At 44.6% G+C, this 26,875-nt stretch overlaps 1 protein-coding gene across 1 annotated transcript in view; it reads right to left on the bottom strand.

Annotated features, from left to right (window-relative positions):
• Nucleotides 1-25,794, bottom strand: part of ATXN10 (ataxin 10) — a 124,359-nt gene extending 98,565 nt beyond the window's left edge. Inside the window, exons 1-3 of the mRNA XM_063446747.1 lie at nucleotides 25,633-25,794; nucleotides 10,302-10,484; nucleotides 3,379-3,461 (exon numbers count right to left, since the gene is read on the bottom strand). Of these exons, the coding sequence (XP_063302817.1) occupies nucleotides 3,379-3,461; nucleotides 10,302-10,484; nucleotides 25,633-25,772 (406 nt within the window). The 5' untranslated portion in view covers nucleotides 25,773-25,794. The remainder of the gene's footprint in view (nucleotides 1-3,378; nucleotides 3,462-10,301; nucleotides 10,485-25,632) is intronic.
• Nucleotides 25,795-26,875: the final 1,081 nt, after the last annotated feature.

The following is a 26,875-nucleotide window of genomic DNA, read 5'->3' as shown; positions in this document are numbered from 1 at the left end:
ATGTGGCTTTTCCATGTTCCGCTCGTTTGACCAGTGATTAGTCTTGGTGTGACACAAAAAAAATAATAGTCCAGTCGTGTGTATGTGTTGTGGGGGTACGACAGGAAGGTGTAGTCCCCCTCGTGTGGGTGATGGGCCCTCCAACAGTCCAATAATTGTGAGCATTTAAAAAGGGACTTAATTGAGATCAAGTGATGTGGTGGAATGTGGGACGCTCTCAAAGACGAATCTCATTTTGGGTCCAGAGTCAGATTGAAGTCGCCCCCCCACCCCCAAGTCCCTCAGGGCTCCTTAACGTTTCTCCGGCTTATTCAACCTACAGGCATTTATGGTCATGATAGTGAGGTCCACCGGTGCAAACGACATGGTCAGCTGTGGTGTATGGGTTAGGAGGACCTAGAAGGGTGCGCGAAAGTCCTATTCGGTCAAAACATTGCATTACCTCTTAATGGCTCTGTATTTAGGTTGCAGCACATGTGTTCCTCGTAAAATAAGTCATGGCCCATAGACCACGTAGGCATGGCGCGTGTCAGGCATAATACATTGCATGTAAATGAGCATGTATGCATTGAAACATTGAACGTATTTAACTATGCAGAACATATAATAAAGTAAAACCAGAGATGTCAACGTATGTAGAAATCTGCTGTGTCACTGAGTCTGCGGAGTCCGCAGGAGCGTCAGCGTGCGGGACCACGCTGCCTCTCTTCCCTGTCTTTGATGGAAATAGCAGGAGGCTCGTGGTCTCAGCGCTGTTTGAGGCCTGGGAGGTGAGGACCGCCGGGGTGATCGTGAAGTAGCGCAGGAACGAGGCCAGTGAACCCCTCGGGGCATCTGCGGTCCTAAGGGCAGGAGGTGTCTTGCCCATATTGATGCCTGACACGCTGTGTTTTGGAAGAATTGTGTTTTGGATAAAAGGTGTGTTGGGGAGGGGGGGGAGAGAGAATTGTCTTGCGTCACCCAGCTTAGTGAAAGGACTTCATGTTTTAATAAAGAGTCTGCTTCAGATTTGCAACATTTGCCCAGGGTATTTGTTCTGTAATTTGAAAACATATAATATACAATATATACTATAAAACATAATTAAAGGAAAATGCTAGTTTAACCGGTAAAAAGTACTATTTTATTGGGTGTACATTTTGACATTTTGTTAAATCCTCCACACCCCAGATATTACTCTATGTCCCAGTTACAGATTTGCAGAGGGAATTATATGGGAAAGTGAGTTTCCCTTGAGAAGAGGTGGATATCCCCCCACGCTCAGTTAATGGGCAGCACAGGCTGTGACATCATTAGACCCACCACCGTGACACTGATCCCATCTCACCACAAGTGTGGATTTTACCTCCCACCTAGGTAAAACACAGGAATCCGTGGGAGTGACGGGTGCCAAAACACGCGGAAACGTCTTCCAGAATCCAGAGCTGAACTTCACAAAAACTGGTACCAGTAAGATTTCAAAGACAATACCTTAAAGAATGACAGCAGATTCCAACGTACCTGCTTTCTTTTTACTTCTTAACAATATGACCGTTAAACAGGACATTTAAATAGTGGACTATTAAATGCTATCTTAGACATTTACAGCAATTATGTCACACATGAGAACCAGTGGTCTGTTCATTAAAATAAGCCATAACATAAAACATTTTTTTCCTTTGTACTATTTTTTAACAGAACAGGATTACTATAAAAGACACAACTGACTTCAGAAAATGAACACACAGACAGGGCATTTTATATAAATCAGTTTGCATTTTACAGACAGCTATGGACATGATATGACAGCTGTTATATGACAACAAGAGGCAGCTACACACAAGACATAAAATCCAGGGGCAGTAATGTGCGTTATAGGACAGTCAGGGGGAAGTACTGTGTGTTATAGGACAGTCAGGGGGCAGTACTGTGCGTTATAGGACAGTCAGGGGGCCGTACCGTGCGTTATAGGACAGTCAGGGGGCAGTACCGTGCGTTATAGGACAGTCAGGGGGCAGTACCGTGCGTTATAGGACAGTCAGGGGGCAGTACCGTGCGTTATAGGACAGTCAGGGGGCAGTACCGTGCGTTATAGGACAGTCAGGGGGCAGTACCGTGCGTTATAGGACAGTCAGGGGGCAGTACCGTGCGTTATAGGACAGTCAGGGGGCAGTACCGTGCGTTATAGGACAGTCAGGGGGCAGTACCGTGCGTTATAGAACAGTCAGGGGGCAGTACTGTGCGTTATAGAACAGTCAGGGGGCAGTACTGTGCGTTATAGGACAGTCAGGGGGCAGTAATGCGTGTTATAGGACAGTCAGGGGGCAGTAATGCGTGTTATAGGACAGTCAGGGGGCAGTAATGCGTGTTATAGGACAGTCAGGGGGCAGTAATGCGTGTTATAGGACAGCCAGGGGGCAGTAATGTGTGTTATAGGACAGTCAGGAGGCAGTAATGCGTGTTATAGGACAGTCAGGGGGCAGTAATGTGTGTTATATGAAAGCCGGGGGGCAGTAATGTGTGTTATATGACAGTCAGGGGGCAGTAATGTGTGTCATATGAAAGCCGGGGGCAGTAATGTGTGTTATAGGAAAGCCAGGGGGCAGTAATGTGTGTTATAAGAAAGCCGGGTTCAGTAATCTGTTTTGTATAAAAGCCGGGGGCAGTAATGTGTGTTCTATGAAAGCAGGGGGCAGTATTGTGTTATATATAACGCCTGGGGCAGTAATGTGTGTTATATGAAAGCTGGAGGCAGTAATGTGTGTTATATGAAAGCCATTATATGGCAGCTGGGGCGGTTAAGTCTCCTTATAAATGCATGTGTTGAACTAGTGTGCTTGCAATGATTTCTTTTGGCATCTTGAAAAAACAGCCTTTAAAACCACCAACTGAAAGTAAAAGTATTATGTTTAATAAGTTGCAAAGTAAATTTGTAAAGATGGAGCCATATTACATCACAGTTACATGGTGAGCTGCTGTCGATGCAGCATTATTATTAGACAACATATTCCACAGAGCTTCACAATTATATAATGGGAATATGAGACAGCAAGTCATTTACATACAGAATACAACACAGATAAGAGGTAAAGAAGGCCTTGCTCAGTGAGCTTACAATGTATATTAGATTCCAATCTTATCATGTGCTATACCGCTAGGCGCCTGTCTCTAGCAGAATAATTAATTGCGTAAAACACCATACAGAATTTGTATCTCATCTTTACTTCACCAAACGCAACGGTCTGGCAACCTATTGACCTTCCAGGGTCTGTGATTGAGAAAATACTTGTGCTTTGAAAATTCTATATTGTGTATGGCGCACCCTATTTACTGAAGACAATTTAAAAACTAGCAGTAAAAACACGTGCTCCAAACAAGAAATGCAAAATCAATTCTTACCTACTAATCCAGGCTCTGTGATTGGGTTCGATGCAGTAAAACTTTTAATCAGGCCGACAGATTCAACAAGTAAACCCACATTCCTATTCAAAAGAAATATGTAAAGATTTATTTTATACAAATACTACATTTCTTGTAAAATAAGTGCGTCTGGAAGTGTAGCCAGGACATTTTAGGTGACTTCATGATCTAATAACCATATTTTGTTACTGAAAATGTAAATTTTCCGAAGAACGTTTGGGGGGGGGCCTGACCGCAGAGCCGAGAAGACGTGTGTCTGCAGCTCCAGCACTACCGAGCAAACTTACTCAATTGTTCCACTGGCAGAGGCTGAGAACGGACACATCTTGACGCCCAAACGACAGAGGACCAGGAGACCTACAAGATGGTACACCACATATGTGGAGTTACTCACCGGTCCCGCCAAAACAGATCTCGTGGCCTACAAGCATGGACAGCTGCTGCCACAACCTGCTGCACACACCAGTGTGGATCCCCGTTTCCTTCCCCCCCCCCCCCCCCATGGACTGGCAGGGGTTATCCCGATTCACACCACTCAATGCACGTGTCTACATTATCTCTTGTCGCAAAATGGTGGGTGCACCCCAGTTGTCAGGGCCAACACCTAAGCAGCAATTATGTGTAATACGCACTAACACGCCTGGACATGATATTTAGTCGCTTCTGGGAGAAACTGAAGCAGCACCTAGTACCACTACCATGACCACCTACCCATGAGACAGGTGAGGTGGACCGGGAGGCGTACCGAATCTGTCTTACCCACTGCCCAGGCTGACAGCCCACCCCGGCCAAAGGTCACCCAGAGAATTCCTCCAAAGCATCGCCCACATTGCCGGAAGACCGCCCGCTGCTGGCAGAGGCAGAACACCATGGCCTTCCGCAGCGCCCGAAGAGGGAAAGACACAGCCTCACAAAGTTCCAGAGTCTGTAGAATGAAGAGGCAGAACCACCATAAGGTCTGGGATTGGGAAGAGGTGTCTGCTTGCCCATGTTGCATCACCACCCTAAGGTACCCGAAAATGCCTACCACCACAATGCCCAACATGGGAATAGGCTGACTGTGGACATTCTGACCTGCCAACTGTACAATGTGATACCCCCAAGGAGCACTGCACTGCTGAGACAGGGCGCAAGCTCACCCACTCAAGTTGTTTTTTTCATTACGAATTCTGCTCTGCTCACCCATTTTGTTTTGTTTTATTTTCCCATGTCTAGCATAGATTGAGCAGCAAAATTTATGGTGTATGTCGGGTATTGGTGGCTTATATGTTATGAATCAAACTTTTTAAATGTTCTTAACGGGAAAAAAAAAAATTAGGTCTTGCAAATAATTTACATCGTAACAAGCTATTCATTTGTTCTGCTATCACACATATCTGTCACGTATTCATCCGCTTATAAAAATGTGGTTAATGGCATTTACTATCCTGACCTCGGCGAGTATCCTGACTATTCTTTGGTACGTTAAGTCCGGCCATTCTAAGGCCCGGTAATACGTTACCTATTAGTCATCTGTGTGGCACAATTCTACGTGCTGGATCAAGTAATCCTGACATTACGACATGGCCATAGATCCTGTAGAATTGTGTCAGCACATAGCTGCTTGCGAGAGAAAGCTAGTGGAGAACGATCACTGTATGGATCAGTTTGCCCAGGTTTGCCCAGTTTGCCCAGGCTTTCAGTACGCTCCTTACTCAAACAGCGCATCTGCAACCTGCGGCTTCTCCAACTGTGTCACCTCCGCCTAATGTACCTCCTGTAGTACATAAGGCACCTACTATCTCCCTATCTCCTCCTCTGCATTTTGATGGTTGTATTCAAGAATGCTGGGGTTTTATTAACCAAATTGAGTATCATTTTGAGGCCTCACCGGGATCTTTTCCCAATGACAGAGCTAAAATTGGTTACCTGATGAACCAACTTAAAGGTAGAGCTTTGGCTTGGGCTAATCCGTTATGGGCAGAGTTTGCTAGGAACAATGCCACCCATGACTCTTCTGGTCACAGCCCATTCTTTGTTAATAACGGTCGTCATCCTACTGTCCTGCTGGCTGTTTTCTCCGAGACAACTATCCCTGCTTTGGATGATCACCTTTCTTCTATCCTGGATACTTGGACCAAAGTTCATTCCGCTCTCAAAACTGCGGCTGATCGCTTCAAGTTCTATGTGGATAAACGGCGGGGTGCCAACCCCGTTTACAAAGTGGGTGACAGGGTATGGTTATCATCGTGCAACATCAAATTGAAAGTTCCTAGTAGGAAGTTTGCACCCAGATTCCTGGGCCCCTTTCGTATCCTTTGGAGGATTAACCCTGTGTCATATTCACTGGCCCTCACGGTCTCATTACGTATTCCAAATACCTCTCATGTGTCGCTACTCAAACCTCTTGTTTGCAACAAATATAATGTCTCAAATGTCCCTCCTCCTCCTTTAGTGGTTTATGGACAGGAAGAGTATGAGGTCTCTTCCGTAATTGATTCCAGGTTTTCTCGGGGTACTTTACAGTACTTGGTGGATTGGAAAGGTTATGGACCAGGCGATCGTTCTTGGGTTTCGGCATCTGATATACATGCTGGCCGCAAAATTCGCTGTTTTCACGCCAAGTTTCCTCTCAAGCCTGGTCCTGCCCGCCCGTTGGGCGTTCTTCAGGTGGGGGGTAATGTCACGTATTCATCCGCTTATAAATATGTGGTTAATGGCATTTACTGTCCACACAGGAAAAGTTGTGCCGAGCAGCAACCAAATCCACAGAAGGGTTAATGCTGAGCAGCAATTACGCAAATGGGAACCTAGTAACTGCCTTTGGGGTCAAAGGCTGGTTACAGCTGATCAGATCTAGAGGAGGGGTATTTAGGCACAGTTCTCATCCTGCTCAGTGCCCTGTCGTGGTTTCCCTTGTGGTTGTCCGAGAGCGCGTTCTTGATTCAAGTTTCTTCGGTTTTTTTACTTTGGCTTTGATTTTGACTTCCCTGTATTCTGTATCCCTGACTTCTGGCTTTCTCTTATCGTTGTGTCTCTTTCTGTATCGCCTGACTTCGGCAAGTATCCTGACTATTCTTTGGTATGTTAAGTCCGGCCATTCTAAGGCCCGGTAATACGTTACCTATTAGTCATCTGTGTGACACAATTCTACATGCTGGATCAACAAGTAATCCTGACAATACCTAAAAAAATAAAAAAGACTGAAGAAAAAAAAAAATGATTTAAAAAAAGAGCCACCTTGAGGAGCAGAGATGGATGAAGAGCCATTATCTCCGGTACCATCTGACACAAACTCACCCTACTTCAAGAGTGTGCATGACATAGTTGTGATGGTGAAAGGGTTAAAGTTCACTGTTTGTCTGCACTAAATAATGATAAAATCCCCCTTAACACCACCACCCACACTTAAGCATAATAAATATAAACATTACTATTTTAACGCTGCCATCACCAAGACAATTCATAAATGGGGTGCCTTGGTCCCCCAGGTAAAACTTAACCATAAAAACCCACCAAATACAACTTAGCACAATGCCTAGGCAATTGCAAAACACTAATTTAGTCTCTTCAGGTAACGTGATTCTTTACCAGACAAAGGCAGAACTTAATAAAGGAATATTTAGTATGATTGCATACAAAAATATACATGACAATCAAATTAGTTACACCAACAACAGATAAAAACAAGAAGGATAAAATAACAGAAGTCCTAATCACTTACTCAGGTTTTCAAAGTAAAACTTCTGCCCAGGGGTTCTCTGGTAAGAAAGGTGGTGACTCACTTCGAATTAGATTCTGGCCTCCAAGCAAGTCCAATACACATTTCAGTATCATTTAATATATACCCTGTGGATTACCAAGCCTGGCCTAGCGGTGGAGTTAAGGCGTATCTATAGAGACAATAAGTGACCACCCCCTTGTGTTCCAGACCCACATCAATCGAAATAGAAACTTTTTCTTCTATCTCCTCTTGTGTACTGGCCACAGAAATAATAATTGCATCTATGAATTTGTTACGATTTCTCCATTCCATAGATGTGTCACACTTCTTACTTGTGACCCAGTATAGCGGACATCTCAATCCCTTCGCATATGGTTAAGTTATGCCAATCATGTTTGGGCTTGTTTAGAAGATGGTGCTTGTCTCATTCTAAATATAACAAAAATTAGGCTTTATTATTCTGTGGGTATATATTAATGTTTCTTTTGGATAGGATACTTGAACACAAGGTTAATGATCATTAACATATCGAAGAAATTAACTCATCAATTAAGAGGCAGAGGCCATATGGCTGAAGTCAGCTAGTTTACATCAGAACTAGACATTCAGGTATCTCAAGTGTAAAATCTCACACCCTGCAGAGCCTTTGATTAATCAAGGGATCCATCCATGTTGCAAACCATCTGCTCCCTTTCATATTCCTATACAATTTGCATTACCCCTTATGTAATCTGACCCCCTACCAAGTGGCCAATTTATCTATGCATTACACAAATTACATTAAATGGCAATATTCTATAGTGCAACAATGAATTATGCAACCTTGGCGTGACACCATCTGCTAAACTGCTCCCACACTCTGTGGTTACATTATGTAAGATTTTTTTTTTTTTTTTTTTTTTACCAAATTAAAGGAAAGCATTCAGCCGCACACAGTGAAACCACACTAACACACTAAAAACACTATTTTTCAGACAGCAGAGTACAGAAATGTTTTGCCTACATTGCTCACATCCTATTGAGTTGAAATGAAAACCCACGAAGGGCCGCCAGGCTCAATATAAAGTCACCAAAAGTCATTTGTCAATAAAAAAAACAGCAAAAGCTTCCAAGCTCAATATAAATCCATCAAAAGCTAATAGACACGATGCAAAGGGCAACACTCACCACGAGTCGCTGCGTCTATGGTAAAGCTCACCCTGAGCTGCTGAGTCTAGGGTAAAGCTCATCATGAGCCAAAAAGTCTAGGGTAAAGCTCAACCCAAACCGTTGAGTCTAAGGAAAAGCTCACTGCTAGCTGCAGAATCTAAGATAAAGCTCACCGCGAGCTACTAAGTCTAAGGTAAAGCTCACCCCGAGCTGCTGAGTCTAAGGTAAAGCTCACCCCGAGCCGCTGAGTCTAAGGTAAAGCTCACCACGAGCCGCTGAGTCTAAAGGAAAGCTCACCACGAGCCGCTGAGTCTAAAGGAAAGCTCACCACGAGCCGCTGAGTCTAAAGGAAAGCTCACCACGAGCCGCTGAGTCTAAAGGAAAGCTCACCACGAGCCGCTGAGTCTAAAGGAAAGCTCACCACGAGCCGCTGAGTCTAAAGGAAAGCTCACCACGAGCCGCTGCGTCTAAAGGAAAGCTCACCACGAGCCGCTGCGTCTAAAGGAAAGCTCACCACGAGCCGCTGAGTCTAAAGGAAAGCTCACCACGAGCCGCTGAGTCTAAAGGAAAGCTCACCACGAGCCGCTGAGTCTAAAGGAAAGCTCACCACGAGCCGCTGAGTCTAAAGGAAAGCTCACCACGAGCCGCTGAGTCTAAAGGAAAGCTCACCACGAGCCGCTGAGTCTAAAGGAAAGCTCACCACGAGCCGCTGAGTCTAAAGGAAAGCTCACCACGAGCCGCTGAGTCTAAAGGAAAGCTCACCACGAGCCGCTGAGTCTAAAGGAAAGCTCACCACGAGCCGCTGAGTCTAAAGGAAAGCTCACCACGAGCCGCTGAGTCTAAAGGAAAGCTCACCACGAGCCGCTGAGTCTAAAGGAAAGCTCACCACGAGCCGCTGAGTCTAAAGGAAAGCTCACCACGAGCCGCTGAGTCTAAAGGAAAGCTCACCACGAGCCGCTGAGTCTAAAGGAAAGCTCACCACGAGCCGCTGAGTCTAAAGGAAAGCTCACCACGAGCCGCTGAGTCTAAAGGAAAGCTCACCACGAGCCGCTGAGTCTAAAGGAAAGCTCACCACGAGCCGCTGAGTCTAAAGGAAAGCTCACCACGAGCCGCTGAGTCTAAAGGAAAGCTCACCACGAGCCGCTGAGTCTAAAGGAAAGCTCACCGCTAGCTGCCGAGTCCAAGGTAATGCTCACCGCGAGCCGCAGGTAATGCTCACCGCGAGCCGCTGTGTCTAAGGTAATGCTCACTGCGAGCCGCTGTGTCTAAGGTAATGCTCACCGCAAGCCGCTGTGTCTAAGGTAATGCTCACTGCGAGCCGCTGTGTCTAAGGTAATGCTCACTGCGAGCCGCTGTGTCTAAGGTAATGCTCACCGCGAGCCGCTGTGTCTAAGGTAATGCTCACTGCGAGCCGCTGTGTCTAAGGTAATGCTCACTGCGAGCCGCTGTGTCTAAGGTAATGCTCACTGCGAGCCGCTGTGTCTAAGGTAATGCTCACCGCGAGCCGCTGTGTCTAAGATAATGCTCACCGCGAGCCGCTGTGTCTAAGGTAATGCTCACTGCGAGCCGCTGTGTCTAAGGTAATGCTCACTGCGAGCCGCTGTGTCTAAGGTAATGCTCACTGCGAGCCGCTGTGTCTAAGGTAATGTTTCCCTTCAGTCTAGGAGTCTAAGGAAAATCTCACAGTTAAATTCCAACACAGTTAATATGAGTATTTTATAAATATTTTATCTTTTTTGCAGGAGGTGGGGCAACAGTTACACTTTAATGCCATAAGAAAAGAGTACAATTACAATGACCCTGCATGCTATCTTGTGCACTACCACAATGCAGAAAATTGCAAGATATTACACTCATCATTGTAAGAGCGTACATACAGCTCACAGCAATTAATCATATCACAATTATCGCAGGAGTTTTACTACTAAAACATAAAGATTACGTTTCATAACTGGTCAATCACCCACTTATGGATGAATGCTCCTCTTCTTCCAAGTACACATTCTTAGACTCCTTAGGTTGATAGAGAAGTTTAAAGAAAAAATCCTACCTGATTGCGTTCTGATTCTGCGTACAGCGTACACAAGAATTTCTTAAACATCTGAAACATTCAGCCATCAAATTAAACCAACTTCCAAGGGCATCAGGCCCCATCTCTACTGACTGGACTTTGTGTGAAGCCTGGGAGAGAAACTGCAACAACAGCTGGAATATATTCTCTTCTGCAAGTTCTCTGGAAAACAGGAAAATATTTAGCAAAATTAAAGAAAAAGATTTCATTTTAATAATTAAAATATAAAACACGTTTCATTGGGCAAGTGAAACATAGCAAAGAATGCACAATGCACAAATTGTGGAGAGGCAACACTAAACCTACATCATCACACTTTTTCGATCCTCACAATACTGATACAGAGTCTGAAACCCTAATGTACCATGATCGATGCTATTCAGAAGGAGCTATTAAAGTAACACTTCCTCTGTGTGCCATATATGAATGGAACGCATCACACATCACCTTGTCAACACTGCTTAATGAATTACCTTTAAACCTGCAGGTAACAAGGGATCCTACTTTGTATCATTCCAATTTAGTATGTGTGCACCATATATGACACTTTAACAAAGTTTGTAGCCAGCAATAACCGCCGGTGCTTGACTCATTAGCTACTGGGGTTTGTCGAGCTTTGATTTTGGCTTAACTTGACGTTGCCTGAAGTCGTAATCATTGGGTTTCACTAAGATAAAAAACTTTCATCAGGGATATCACCTCCATTCATGCAGGTATCCATCACATCTGTCATGTCAAACTCAAAAATAACATCTTAAAGTTACACTGTGAATGTAGAGCAGGAGGAAAATACTGTGCCCCTCTGGATGGGAATTTTGTATTTCTATCTCAGTAATTCCCCCATCTGATCGCTCAGTCAGTCTGTTTTACGCCAATCTGTGTTCCCAGTATTTACCCAATTCTCTCCCGTTAATTGCTCTTCGCAATTTACTTTTATCTCTTAATCTTCTCCAGCCTCTCTGTTTAAGTCACTGTTTTGGGTCCCATCCTTGTCCCTTTTTTCTGTTTTAAATCCCCCTCTTCCTGTTTCCCTCACTCTGTGCACCCCAATTTAGTCTTGTATGTTCAGTCTCTCACTGAGTCCCTTAACCTTTCTTTCTGTCTGTTATTGTCCCTACACTATGTCACCTACTCCACAAGGTCATAGCTGCTGAAATGGATTTATTTTTTTACTGGATCAAACAAGCTTTATTGATAAAAAGAAATAGTGACATATTCTGCAATAATCTGGATCTATAGCTACGTGAAACAGGACGGATGCCTGAAGACCAGTAATTAAGATACCACAATACACATCAGTTACATATCATTCAAGCACACAAAAAGGGCAAAAGAGATCACAGCAAAAAAGACTTCAACCATACTTCCGAGAACTCAAGTGACCCCAACAACATCCAATAATGAAGCAGATAAAAGAGAAAAAAGTAAGAAAAACGTATAAAGCATACAAGAACATTAAATGTACTGAGCATTGTGAATGTCTTGCAACAGCTGCCTCTATGTGGAATTCAACATCTTTCAATATAAATAAAACATAAAAATAATAGAAAATAGCAATTTGTTTGTATGATCCAACTAAAAAAGCAATACAGTTTTATTTTTTCAACCCAAAAGTGTATTGTTTTGTATCATAAAAGTTGTTGGAAATTAAAAACTAAACAACAGCATGTTGATCTATTTTTTCAGATTTGAAATCTACATTAAACATTCTATTTTAGATTATCGTTCTATTTCTAATTTCTATTCAAAGCCATTGAATTGCACGTAGAAGTGTTGCAAGACGTTTAACACCTCTGTGTGGCCCAAGAAGTATTACCAAAAATACATTTATAAAATTGAATATTATTAAATGTATCTTAAAATTATTCTTAATAAAAAAAAATATATTTTATATATATATATATATATATATATATATATATATATATATATATATATATAAACAGGCAACGTATTTGTAATTTCTATCAATAGATGGGAATTAACAATTAATATTTAAAATATTAAAGAAAAGACAAATAAAATGGAAATCTGTTGAGGAAAAAAAAAAAAACGTCTCTCATTCCAAGCTACTAAACCAAGCTGCTTAGAAGGCAGTTGGACATGCTTAGCTCATATTTATAGAAAAAGTCTATAAAAATATTTTAGGGTATTTATAGTAGAAGGAAAAGAAGGGTCACCTGAGACACAAGCTTAAAATCCCACTCTTTGGAAGCACTTTGCAGGCCTTTCTGTTTAAACACTCAAGTGGTGGAATTAGTGGTGAGCTGCGGCTGAAGGGCACAGAACTCAATTATTTCAAAAAGGAAACTTTGCCCAAATGCAAAGTATATAAAAAGCATCGGTAGCTACCATGCAGTAAAAGCCATCACACATTATACAACAGCAGGAATAGTGCCATCATTGGGCTCCTTGAAGAACATATTACAGAATATTCCGTACAGAGGGTGCGTGTGGATGTTCTGCGACGTGGGTTCCGATAATAAATTAAGTTTATGAAGAACAGAAAGCATTGCTGTCCTGCTTAAAATGTAATGTGAATGCCAGCTCAGTTAACCTTGGAATATTCAGTAACAGGCAGTTCAGAGAGGAGATCTGTGTGGTTTATCTCCTTACTAATTATATTATGAATCAACAGCACAGACTAACGATACATGGCTAGAGACCTGATGACCGGAACTTCTGATGTGTTTCTAAAAGCTGGGGTAGGCAGGAAAGGCAAGTCTTGAAAAATAAAAAATGCGTGGTCATTAAAACAATTAAAATATATCATTTTTATTTATCAAATTATATATAAAGTAAAGTAGAAATCAAGAGTGCAACAGTGGAAACACTTAAATGGACTCACCAGGTACACACACACAAGACGTGCACATTCTAGATTTTATTTTTCCACAAACATATATTTATAACTTCTGCACTGACCAAACACTGCCCTTCTTTCTTCTGAAAAATGAACTTTTAAGATTTCTACCCCGAAAACGACCCTTTGAAATGGCCAGGATCATGACATAATGGTCACTGGGTTTTCTTCAGAAAATGTTTCCATTCGTTAGATCTACATAGTTGCCAGTCGTTGACCATAATTTGAATTCTTGCTGTATTCTGATTCGTTTAGGCCACAAAGAGGCCAATAAAAACACAGCTTTGTTTTTCTATCGAAAGATAATTGATAAACTGGTCAAATTTGAAATGAACTAAAATGTTTACAAAATTCTAAACACAGCACAATAGGCAAATGTCCACAAAGAGAGAATCTTTAATAAATAATTTAAAAACCTACACCTCGAGTACAATTAATGGGATAAAAGACTGTTGTTCATTAGGAAATTCTAATAAATTAGATTTTTGAGGTGATGTTATTCTGTGCAAACCATTTTATATGATTTTGCCTAAGAATTATAACTGCCATTAAACAATTTTATTGCACACACATAGAAACATAGAATGTGACGGCAGATAAGAACCATTCGGCCCATCTAGTCTGCCCAGTTTTCTAAATACTTTCATTAGTCCCTGGCCTTATCCTATAGTTAGGATAGCCTTATGCCTATCCCACGCATGCTTAAACTCCTTTACTGTGTTAACCTCTACCACTTCAGCTGGAAGGCTATTCCATGCATCCACTACCCTCTCAGTAAAGTAATACTTCCTGATATTATTTTTAAACCTTTGTCCCTCTAATTTAAGACTATGTCCTCTTGTTGTGGTAGTTTTTCTTCTTTTAAATATAGTCTCCTCCTTTACTGTGTTGATTCCCTTTATGTATTTAAATGTTTCTATCATATCCCCCCTGTCTCGTCTTTCCTCCATGCTATACATGTTAAGATCCTTTAACCTTTCCTGGTAAGTTTTATCCTGCAATCCATAGGGCAACGATAGCTAAACCATTGCGCCCCAGATGTTCAGGGCTCGCTGAGGATCATGGGAAATGCACTTCAAACATTTGTGTTGCCAAGGTAAAGCCATCATTGCTCTAATTTCCCTGGGGTTAAGAGACTAATTTCGCTGAGCAACTTGGTTTTCGACTCCCTCCAGCTCTGGTTTACCACATGGGAGTGGCGTTTACTGACACACAGATGTACAGTATACCGAGTCTTGGCCAGCCAAACAAATATAAATACATTGGCAAGTATGTAAGGCAGATGGCAGGAAATGTGAAACAATTGCAATATACTTATTAAAGAAAATGGATAAGGTCAAAAGAAACCAACAACCACAGGTTTGAAAGTGTTCTAATGGGAGATGCAGAGTGTCCAACAAACGTCATCTTCCGGAAAACAGAATCAATGTAGAGATAGATTCAAGGCTGAAACTCTCATATTCAGCAAAATGGTAGCTTTTTAGTAAAAGGCATACATATTAGAAGTACGTAAAATTTCCTTATCAATACGGAGAATATTTTACAGAGAATATAATATAAAATATACGGAGAATTTTATTGATAAGGAAATTTTACGTACTTTTAATGTGAATAGAGGTGACCTTTTACTAAATAAGAAACCCAATCCCCCCGTTACTAATAAATTTACATTTTCTTTCAACACACAATATAATGCCCATGCCTCTAAAATAAAGAAGATACTAAATAAGCACTGGCCACTTTTACTAGAGGATGAGATTTTAAAAGCAGAACTCCCTCCAACCCCACAAATTATTTTCAAGAAATGTAGTAGTTTTAAAAGTATCCTAGCACCGAGTACTTTTAGGAATAGAGTTAACCCCTTAACGACCGAGGACGGTTCAGGACCGTCATCGGCATTTTAGCGTTGCCGACCGCTGACGGTCCTGACTCGTCACAACGGTCTTATGTACTTACCAGATCGCCGTCGTTCCCCCAGCGGCGATCGGCGGTGCTCCCGGTGTGGGGAGACTGTCTGCATCCCAGACAGTCTCCCCATGGCAGATTAGGACCCCTAATAGGTGTCCAGGTGTCAGCCTGCAGGGGGACTGCCTGTGCTGACAGGCAGTCTCCCTGCTAGTATAAAATAAAATAAAAAGTTAATGTTAATAAAAAAAAAAATTATATATGATATATATACATATTATATCTATATAATATATGTCTATATATCATATATAATGTCATACTAAGTGTGTTTTATATTAATATGTACATATATTGGGGGGGCGGAGCTAACCGTGCAGCAGAGAGGTCGCATTTTTCGGAGCTCCGTCTCTGACTACCACAAAGCTGTATTATATGGTGGAAAACGGGCCAGATATCACCCACAATCAACCCTGGTGTAAGCAGGAAGGCCATGGGCAGAAAATCTAAAAAGGCGAAAGCCGACAAAAGCCCGCACGGGAGAGATATCGGAGAAATGCTCCGGGCCACGCAACAGGCCGCATGGTCCAAAATGGCGCTGCCTGATGATATGTCCTCGTACTCATCGGAGGATTTCACTACAGAAGTCCCAGAGGGGGCCGCATACAGACACCCTTCGGAGGGCAAGACCAAAAGCCTACCAACCGGGGACCCGGTCACGGCTGACCAGCTCAAGGCTATGTTGGCGGAACTCCGCAAAGATTTGGCAGCAGACATGGCTGGCTACCGTAAGGCCATAGAAGGAGCCACAATAAAAATTACTCAGTTGGAGGCCTGCACTAGCACCCAGGGGGAGAGGCTTCAAAATGTCGAACAGAAATTAACTGACCTGATCAACGGGCAAACTGCGACCGCTGACCGCCTAGACGCCATGGAAGATCAGAGGAGACGTTACAACCTCAAAGTAAGGGGGATACCGGATTCGGTAGCTCCTACGGACTTACCCCACTATATCAGGCGCCTCCTGGAAGGCCTGTTCCCACCGAAACAGGTGAAAACGGTTAAACTAGATGGCATGTTCCGGCTGCCGAAGTCACCTCGAGCTCCGAGGGCGGCGACCGCGGATCTCATTTTGCGGTTTCAAACGCTGGCAGACAAGACCGCTCTTCTCACTGCACTGCGGGGCAAAACTCCCCTAAAGTTTGAAGGGTTGTCGCTCACAGTGTTTCCTGACCTGACCAGAAATACGATCAACTGGCGGAAAACACTGCAGCCCCTTCTACACCACCTCCGTACCAGAGACATCCAATACAGATGGGGCACTCCTCGGGCCATACAGTTTACCCATAACGAGACCCACTTCAAGGCACAGAACCGGCAGGAGTTGGAAACCCACCTGCAAACCATCGGCATACTGCCAAAGGCGCCAGAACACAGCAGAAGCCTGTCCCAGTTGAACCCGGCCGGCATCCGAGAATTCGTCCCACGGGACTCCCCTAGATTCTCTTCTGGCGGATCGCCCACCTGAAAAGACGGAGACCAGCCACTACTAGAAGGATTACCCTCACCACCCCGTTCCACCGACCACGCAGAAGCACTGGTCCGCATAGTCAGAGACTTACAACACTCGGACTTACTAACTCTCTCTGGACACTAACATATAACGTTGTCATAATCTTACTTATTAGCTATACTTTTGTTTTTGTTTCTTATACACCTCAGTTATAGGGGGTACAGCCTATTTCTTATGTCTTTAGTTGGCAATACAAGGGGGCTTCGCTCTCACGAGGATGGCCACCGTTTATGACATAGCCAACCACACAAAAGAGTACACGCCCAACTAAACTGCAGGTTCCCTGAACACCCGCACACAGACGCTGGCACGAGCACACTACACATAAAGGCACAATACAGCCAAATTGTAGCGTGATACCCTGACATTCCCCCCTCCCCCCCCCCATGGGGGGAAGCCCTTTGGAGCCAACTATTTAACCACTAGGCTACACGAGTATTGATCCCTCACAGGGCCTAAAATCATTACAACACTGATATGTTTTCCTTTTTTGCAATATTCATATTACTATAAAAAGTGCAAGAATAATATAGCCACGTTTGTTTTAAATGCATGTGTTACCCGTGAACAAATAGCTGTTGTGGCATCGTTCACAATGTTGTTACCACTTTGCACACAAAAATAAAGAATTAAAAAAAAAATATGTACATATATTAATGTAAAAATACACTTATAATTAAATTACACACGTGTGTATATATATATAATAAATATATATATATATATTATAAAATACAAATTATAAGTAATTTAAATTAACTAAAAAAATTATATATCTATATGAAATTTTATTCTAACTGTATTTTGATATTAATATATATTTATATCAAAATACACTTAGAATGAAATTGTATATATATATATATATATATATATATATATATAAATATAATATGAAATATACATATGTCCATATACAAAATTATATAAATAATTATATAAATATACACGTAGACTTCAAATATATAAATATGCATATATATTTAAATTCTACGTGCGTATTTATGTAATATTTTTACATAATTAAGTAATTTTATTGATTGCAATTTGAGGGACCTGCCTGCCAACCCAGGACGAAAGTCCAGAGAATTTACTTTGCTAGCACTGTATTTTACCCTGTAACTTTCTATGACACCCTAAAACCTGTACTTGGGGGGTACTGTTTTACTCGGGAGACTTTGCTGAACACAAATATTAGGGAGTCAAAACAGTAACATATATCACAGCCATGATATTGTCAGTGAAAGTGACTTTTTTTGCATTTTCCACACACAAACAGCACTTTTACTGATGATATAATTGTTGTGATACGTTTTCCTGTTCTGAAACACTAATATTTGTGTTCAGCAAAGTCTCCCAAGTGTAACAGTACTCCCCATGTACAGATTTAATAGCATTTTTGAAAGTTACAGGGTCAAATATATGGGTCAAATATTTTTACATTGAAAATGGCTAAGTTGCTTACGTTGCCTTTGAGAGCGTATGGTAGCCCAGGAATGAGAATTACCCCCATGATGGCATACCATTTGCAAAAGAAGACAACCCAAGGTATTGCAAATGGGGTATGTCTAGTCTTTTAGCGTTCAATTTAGTTTTTTACTTTTTTCACACACAAACAAATATGAACGCTAACTTTGGCCAGTGTTTGCGACTAAGTGGCTACTAAAAAAGATTGGACATACCCCATATTGAATACCCTGTGTTGTCTTCTTTTGCAAAAAGATACTGTTTTTTCTTTACAGGTGGAATTAATTATGGCTCCGTGCCCGAAAAAGCGTTGAGGAAGGAACGAGCCGGATATTTAAACAAAAACAGAAGACAAGACTGTATGACACAAGCCGGATGCCCCTGACAACGTCTAAGAATGAAACGCGTAGGGCGGCTGGATTGCTTTATATTTCTGTTTTCATTGTATATTTAATTTTTTATTCCGATACTTCCTATCCTGGGTGTTTACAAGCTTCTTCCTGAATATTGAAGATATACTGCGATTATTGATGGGCTTTTATACAACTAACCTCTTGTGAGTGCAATCTAATAAAGTATTCCTTTTATGTATATACAGTCGTACACTATGTTTTTCCCTAAAAGCATAAAGATTGGGAAAAGAGAAGACAAGGATCCTGCATTTGATCCATATATGTCACCTTTTTTACCATACCTTTGTGAATGAATCTTAGTTTCACTTTTTATGGTGTTAAGTTTTATCTACACCATTTGTGGTTCCTCTCTGCTCTTATTTATTTTAGGTTGTGTATTTTTTATCCATATTTGTATTTCTGATGATCCAGAGGAGTCTTCTCACTACCTTTTAAGGGGTAACTTATTTTGTCTCCCCAATTTCACCACATGCCATAGGGGTAATATTGTTGTTCTTTATTTGTTATATTAACAATTCCACAAGAAGCCTGCATACACAGCCCACATTCATAGGTATCATACACGATACCACAAACTACTCATGAACATATACAATATAAGGGCCTACATACACACAAATACAATGCTATATTGCAACTGTAGCACCCATAAATAACTCAAGCAGAATGTGGCAATATACACACCTCAATTAAAAAAATAGGACCTGCAGGCCCGTGTTAATTTTGGCAGCAAATTTCAATTCAGTTTTAGTCATATATTCTTTTGACTAAAAAGCCATTTTAATTTTAGGCACATTTTAGTCATCTGAATTGTTTTAGTTTAGTTTTAGATGACACCTAAAATCGAATGGGTTTAGATAAAGCCTCTATCTGGCTCTTTGCCCCTTCCCAAGCCCCTCTGTGCCTCTTTGTGTCCTCCCAGCCTATCTAGGTGTCTCTCTCCCAAGCCCTGGTCTGTTTCTTTTGCCCCTTTAGCAGCCCCTCTGTGCAGTGTTAATTTTGGCAGCAAATTTCTATTTAGTTTTAGTCAGTCTTTTGACTCAAAAGCCATTTTAGTTTTAGTCGTATTTTAGTCATCCGAATTGTTTTAGTCTAGTTTTAGTCGACTAAATCTACAAAAATTAAAAATTTGACTAAAATTGTTAGTCGACAAAATTAACACTGCGGCACATCAAGGGACTACTAAAAGGTTGCCTACCCCTTGTCTAGACGAGATATTTATTTTCTTATAATATGGCAGAGCCAAGGAGAGAGGTCCAGCCTAGATTTGCAGTCTTTGGAGAGGTGTTTAGATAATGCACAGAATGTTTTGCCTTATTTATTAAGTGTTCTTGCATAGCAAGACCACTTAATGTTATCTCACATATATTATTATTATAGCCAAATTTACCACCCTAACTCCTCCCACAGTTTTTACACTACATAGACAGAAATACACCAAAACGTGTGGATTGTTCCCGATTGGATTGCTATTACTTTGTGGAACGTTTCACCGAATGGTTCACGGAATATCGTTGTTCTTGTGGCGAAATTCGTCCCATACTACAGAGACATACTATGCATCAAAATGTAGGTCTGGGTCTTGTGATTCTCACAATATAAAGTATTGTAATGTAACTGTGAAGCACTTTGGGCAACAACGTTGCAATTAAATGTGCTATATAAATAAATAATAGCAGTTACTCCACCCACTCCAGTTGTAGACTACTGGTGGAGGCAAGAACACTTCACACAATTTCCCCAGAAATTGTAGCTTTTCTAGTTATAAATATTGTAAATTCTCTTATATACCTTTTACACTGTATGTATAACTAAATTTTTCTAATGCCACATAACTGGCAGAGGAATAAACCTTGTCCAGCAGCTTTAAAAATAAACCAGTAACCATTAATTTGGTTGGGGATGGGCAACCATTCGTTGGGGATAGGTGGCCCATGAGCCTGTGGCTCCTTCCCCTGCCTGTCACATGGGCAGCCCTTAATTTCGGTTAGGTGGTCCAATAGGCTATGGCTCCCTCCCCTGCCTGTCACATGGACAGTCCTATTTAGAGTTAGCTTGTTCATGAGGCTATGGCTCCCTCCACTCCCTGTCAGATGGGCTGCCATTAATTGGGGATAGGTGGCCCATGAGCCTGTGGCTCACTCCCCTGCCTCTCACATGGGCTGCCATTAATTAGGGTCAGGTGGTCCATGAGCCCAGGGCTCCCTCCCCTGCCTGTCACATGGGCAGCCATTAATTAGGGTTAGGTAGCCCATTGCTCCCTCCCATGCCTGTCACATGGGCTGCCATTAATTAGGGTTAGGTGGTCCATGGCTCCCTCCCCTGCCTGTCACATGGGCTACCATTAATTAGGGTTAGGAGGTCTATGGCCTCCTCCCCTGCCTGTCACATGGGCTGCCATTAATTAGGGTTAGGTGGTCCATGGCTCCTTCCCTGCCTGTCACATGGGCTGCCATTAATTAGGGTTGGGTGGTACATGGCTCCCTCCCCTGCCTGTCACATGGGCTGCCATTAATTAGGGTTGGGTGGTCCATGGCTCCCTCCCTGCCTGTCACATGGGCTGCCATTAATTATGGTTAGGTGTCCCATGGCTCCCCCCCGGCCTGTCACATGGGCTGCCATTAATTAGGGTTAGGTGGCCCATGGCTCCCCGCCCCATGCCTGTCAAATGGGCCGCCATTAACTAGGGTTAGGTGCCCATGGCTCCATGCCCTGCCATTAATTAGGATTAGGTGGCCCATGGCTCCCTCCCCCTGCCTGTCACATGGGCTGCCATTAATTAGGGTTATGTGGCCCATGGCTCCCTCCCCTGCCTGTCACATGAGCTGCCATTAATTAGGGTTAGGTGGTCCATGGCTCCCTCCCCTGCCTGTCACATGGGCTGCCATTAATTAGGGGTAGGTAATCCAAGGCTCCCTCCCCTGCCTGTCACATGGGCAGCCATTAATTAGGGTTAGGTAGCCCATGGCTCCCTCCCCTGCCTGTCACATGAACAGCCATTAATTGGGGTTCGGTGGCCTATGAGCCTGTGGCTCCTTCCCCTGCCTGTCACATGGGCTGCCATTAATTAGGGTTAGGTGGTCCATGGCTCTCTCCCCTGCCTGTCACATGGGCTGCCATTAATTAGGGTTAGGTGGTCCATGGCTCCCTCCCATGCCTGTCACATGGGCTGCCATTAATTAGGGTTAGGTGGTCCATGGCTCCCTCCCCTGCCTGTCACATGGGCTACCATTAATTAGGGTTAGGAGGTCTATGGCCTCCTCCCCTGCCTGTCACATGGGCTGCCATTAATTAGGGTTAGGTGGTCCATGGCTCCTTCCCTGCCTGTCACATGGGCTGCCATTAATTAGGGTTGGGTGGTCCATGGCTCCCTCCCTGCCTGTCACATGGGCTGCCATTAATTATGGTTAGGTTGGCCATGGCTCCCCCCCGGCCTGTCACATGGGCTGCCATTAATTAGGGTTAGGTGGCCCATGGCTCCCCGACCCATGCCTGTCAAATGGGCCGCCATTAACTAGGGTTAGGTGCCCATGGTTCCATGCCCTGCCATTAATTAGGATTAGGTGGCCCATGGCTCCCTCCCCCTGCCTGTCACATGGGCTGCCATTAATTAGGGTTATGTGGCTCATGGCTCCCCCCCTGCCTGTCACATGGGCTGCCATTAATTAGGGTTATGTGGCTCATGGCTCCCCCCCCCTGGCTGTCACATGGGCTGCCATTAATTAGGGTTATGTGGCCCATGGCTCCCTCCCCTGCCTGTCACATGAGCTGCCATTAATTAGGGTTATGTGGCTCATGGCTCCCCCCCCTGCCTGTCACATGGGCTGCCATTAATTAGGGTTATGTGGCCCATGGCTCCCTCCCCTGCCTGTCACATGAGCTGCCATTAATTAGGGTTAGGTGGTCCATGGCTCCCTCCCTGCCTGTCACATGGGCAGCCATTAATTAGGGTTAGGTAGCCCATGGCTCCCTCCCCTGCCTGTCACATGAACAGCCATTAATTGGGGTTAGGTGGCCTATGAGCCTGTGGCTCCTTCCCCTGCCTGTCACATGGGCTGCCATTAATTAGGGTTAGGTGGTCCATGGCTCCCTCCCCTGCCTGTCACATGGGCTGCCATTAATTAGTGTTAGGTGGTCCATGGCTCCCTCCCTGCCCTTCACATGGGCCGCTATTAACTAGGGTTAGGTGGTCCATGCCCCCCCCCCCTGTCACATGGGCTGCCATTAATTAGGGTTAGGTGGCCCATGGCTCCCTCCCCTGCCTGTCACATGGGCTGCCATTAATTAGGGTTAGGTGGTCCATGGCCCCCTCCCCTGCCTGTCACATGGGCTGCCATTAATTAGGGTTAGGTGGTCCATGGCCCCCTCCCCTGCCTGTCACATGGGCTGCCATTAATTAGGGTTAGGTGGTCCATGGCTCCCTCCCCTGCCTGTCACATGGGCTGCCATTAATTAGGGTTAGGTGATCCATGCCCCCTCCCCTGCCTGTCACATGGGCTGCCATTAATTAGGGTTAGGTGATCCATGCCCCCTCCCCTGCCTGTCACATGGGCTGCCATTAATTAGGGTTAGGTGGTCCATGGCTCCCTCCCCTGCCTGTCACATGGGCTGCCATTAATTAGGGTTAGGTGATCCATGCCCCCTCCCCTGCCTGTCACATGGGCTGCCATTAATTAGGGTTAGGAGGTCTTTGGCCTCCTCCCCTGCCTGTCACATGGGCTGCCATTAATTAGGGTTAGGTGGTTCATGGCTCCCTCCCTTGCCTGTCACATGAGCTACCATTAATTAGGGTTAGGTGGTCCATGGCTCCCTCCCCTGCCTGTCACATGGGCTGCCATTAATTAGGGTTAGGTGGTCCATGGCCCCCTCCCCTGCATGTCACATGGGCTGACATTAATTAGGGTTAGGTGGCCCATGGCTCCCCCCCCCCTGCCTGTCACATGGGCTGCCATTAATTAGGGTTAGGTGGTCCATGGCCCCCTCCCCTGCATGTCACATGGGCTGCCATTAATTAGGGTTAGGTGGTCCATGGCTCCCTCCCCTGCCTGTCACATGGGCTGCCATTAATTAGGGTTAGGTGATCCATGCCCCCTCCCCTGCCTGTCACATGGGCTGCCATTAATTAGGGTTAGGAGGTCTTTGGCCTCCTCCCCTGCCTGTCACATGGGCTGCCATTAATTAGGGTTAGGTGGTTCATGGCTCCCTCCCTTGCCTGTCACATGAGCTACCATTAATTAGGGTTAGGTGGCCCATGGCTCCCCCCCTGCCTGTCACATGGGCTGCCATTAATTAGGGTTAGGTGGTCCATGGCCCCCTCCCCTGCATGTCACATGGGCTGCCATTAATTAGGGTTAGGTGGTCCATGGCCCCCTCCCCTGCATGTCACATGGGCTGCCATTAATTAGGGTTAGGTGGTCCATGGCTCCCTCCCCTGCCTGTCACATGGGCTGCCATTAATTAGGGTTAGGTGATCCATGCCCCCTCCCCTGCCTGTCACATGGGCTGCCATTAATTAGGGTTAGGAGGTCTTTGGCCTCCTCCCCTGCCTGTCACATGGGCTGCCATTAATTAGGGTTAGGTGGTTCATGGCTCCCTCCCTTGCCTGTCACATGAGCTACCATTAATTAGGGTTAGGTGGCCCATGGCTCCCCCCCCCCCTGCCTGTCACATGGGCTGCCATTAATTAGGGTTAGGTGGTCCATGGCCCCCTCCCCTGCCTGTCACATGGGCTGCCATTAATTAGGGTTAGGTGGTCCATGGCTCCCTCCCCTGCCTGTCACATGGGCTGCCATTAATTAGGGTTAGGTGATCCATGCCCCCTCCCCTGCCTGTCACATGGGCTGCCATTAATTAGGGTTAGGTGGTCCATGGCTCCCTCCCCTGCCTGTCACATGGGCTGCCATTAATTAGGGTTAGGTGATCCATGCCCCCTCCCCTGCCTGTCACATGGGCTGCCATTAATTAGGGTTAGGTGGTTCATGGCTCCCTCCCTTGCCTGTCACATGAGCTACCATTAATTAGGGTTAGGTGGTCCATGGCTCCCTCCCCTGCCTGTCACATGGGCTGCCATTAATTAGGGTTAGGTGGTCCATGGCCCCCTCCCCTGCATGTCACATGGGCTGCCATTAATTAGGGTTAGGTGGCCCATGGCTCCCCCCCCCCCTGCCTGTCACATGGGCTGCCATTAATTAGGGTTAGGTGGTCCATGGCTCCCTCCCCTGCCTGTCACATGGGCTGCCATTAATTAGGGTTAGGTGATCCATGCCCCCTCCCCTGCCTGTCACATGGGTTGCCATTAATTAGGGTTAGGAGGTCTTTGGCCTCCTCCCCTGCCTGTCACATGGGCTGCCATTAATTAGGGTTAGGTGGTTCATGGCTCCCTCCCTTGCCTGTCACATGAGCTACCATTAATTAGGGTTAGGTGGCCCATGGCTCCCCCCCCCTGCCTGTCACATGGGCTGCCATTAATTAGGGTTAGGTGGTCCATGGCCCCCTCCCCTGCATGTCACATGGGCTGCCATTAATTAGGGTTAGGTGGTCCATGGCTCCCTCCCCTGCCTGTCACATGGGCTGCCATTAATTAGGGTTAGGTGATCCATGCCCCCTCCCCTGCCTGTCACATGGGCTGCCATTAATTAGGGTTAGGAGGTCTTTGGCCTCCTCCCCTGCCTGTCACATGGGCTGCCATTAATTAGGGTTAGGTGGTTCATGGCTCCCTCCCTTGCCTGTCACATGAGCTACCATTAATTAGGGTTAGGTGGTCCATGGCCCCCTCCCCTGCATGTCACATGGGCTGCCATTAATTAGGGTTAGGTGGTCCATGGCTCCCTCCCCTGCCTGTCACATGGGCTGCCATTAATTAGGGTTAGGTGATCCATGCCCCCTCCCCTGCCTGTCACATGGGCTGCCATTAATTAGGGTTAGGAGGTCTTTGGCCTCCTCCCCTGCCTGTCACATGGGCTGCCATTAATTAGGGTTAGGTGGTTCATGGCTCCCCCCCCGCCTGTCACTTGGCCTTTATTGCCCCCCAACCCCCACTTGGCCTTTATAGCCCCTGCACGGTAGTAAACTCGGTATGGGCGGCCTCACCGGTTCCCTGGGTCTCTGAACATGTCGCTGAGACTCTGGAGCAGGTCCAGTACCGGTTCCGCCCGGTTCCGGTCCTCCTCCTGCACCCAGCTCTCCAGTGTTGACACAACATCAGCGAGTGGCTTCATGGGCGCCGCCATCTTGGGAGAGAGCCCGCCTTCACCGCTGTCATAGCAACGGGAGGCTGTAGCTGCAGGAAGGGCTGGCCAGAACTTGGAGCTGCCGGTCTGTGATTGGTTGGTGAGACAGCCTGTCATTCTGTGAGCACATGGCTGTGTTTATGCACCTGGGTGGGATGCTCTGCATCAGGATAGCCTTTAGGAGATAATAAGAAAAATGGATTTATTCTGAATAAATAAACAATCTCACTATAACTATTGTCAGGAATTCAAAGTGAATTTATGGTGAATTTCAAAATTAAAGGCAAAATAAACTGCATGAGCAGAACTGACTTGGAATATGTTTCAAAACCAGCTCTTTTTGACCAAATTATGAACTTTAAATTCCTGGAAATTTGCCCTTTGGTAAATAAAGCTTAATGTTTACTATATTGCTGCTTGACGTATAAACTCCAATCACACTCAGCCAACAGAGCTGGATTATTTGGGGTTTTGTGAGGATTCCAGGGTTTTAGGCTAGGACCTATGAAAGGAACATTGGCTGCCCATAGTGTACCTTTAACTGCCAGAGAGAGTACAGCGGAGGATTATATTATATCATAATCATAGGGGTGCGTGTCATGTGTGCCTAGGATTGTGAGGAGTTGTTGGGGTGTGTTTGTATATGGGGTGTGTTTGCGTGTGAATGTGAAGTGATTGGCCCTGCTTGTGTACATTAACCCATGCTGAGGCTAGCATGCTTGCTTTACTGCAAGCACATTGGCGTCAATGTATCCCATACCCCCCAGTAAGCGTGAGAGAGTGACAGGGAGCAAGAGAATCACCTGTCATTCAACATTTGACCTTAGACCCTGTGTGCCAGCATCTAATGTTGAAGATTTCATTGACAGGTAGTGGAGGGACCACAGGTTTTAAGAGATTTAAACTCAAATCTATATATACGCTAGCATTATTCTAGCACAAATGTACAGACAGAATTTAAACTATTTAATATACACCTATCTCATATACATTTGAATATAATACATTTATTAATAATACATGTATATATACACACACACATATATGCATATTACTACAAATCACGTGAAACTATTTTTTGATTAAACTGATACCGGAGAAAC

Source organism: Pelobates fuscus, chromosome 3 (genome assembly GCF_036172605.1).
Source record: "Pelobates fuscus isolate aPelFus1 chromosome 3, aPelFus1.pri, whole genome shotgun sequence".
NCBI lineage: Eukaryota > Metazoa > Chordata > Amphibia > Anura > Pelobatidae > Pelobates > Pelobates fuscus.
Note: the sequence above shows the minus strand (reverse complement) of the source record. Positions and strands in the feature narration are given on the sequence as shown.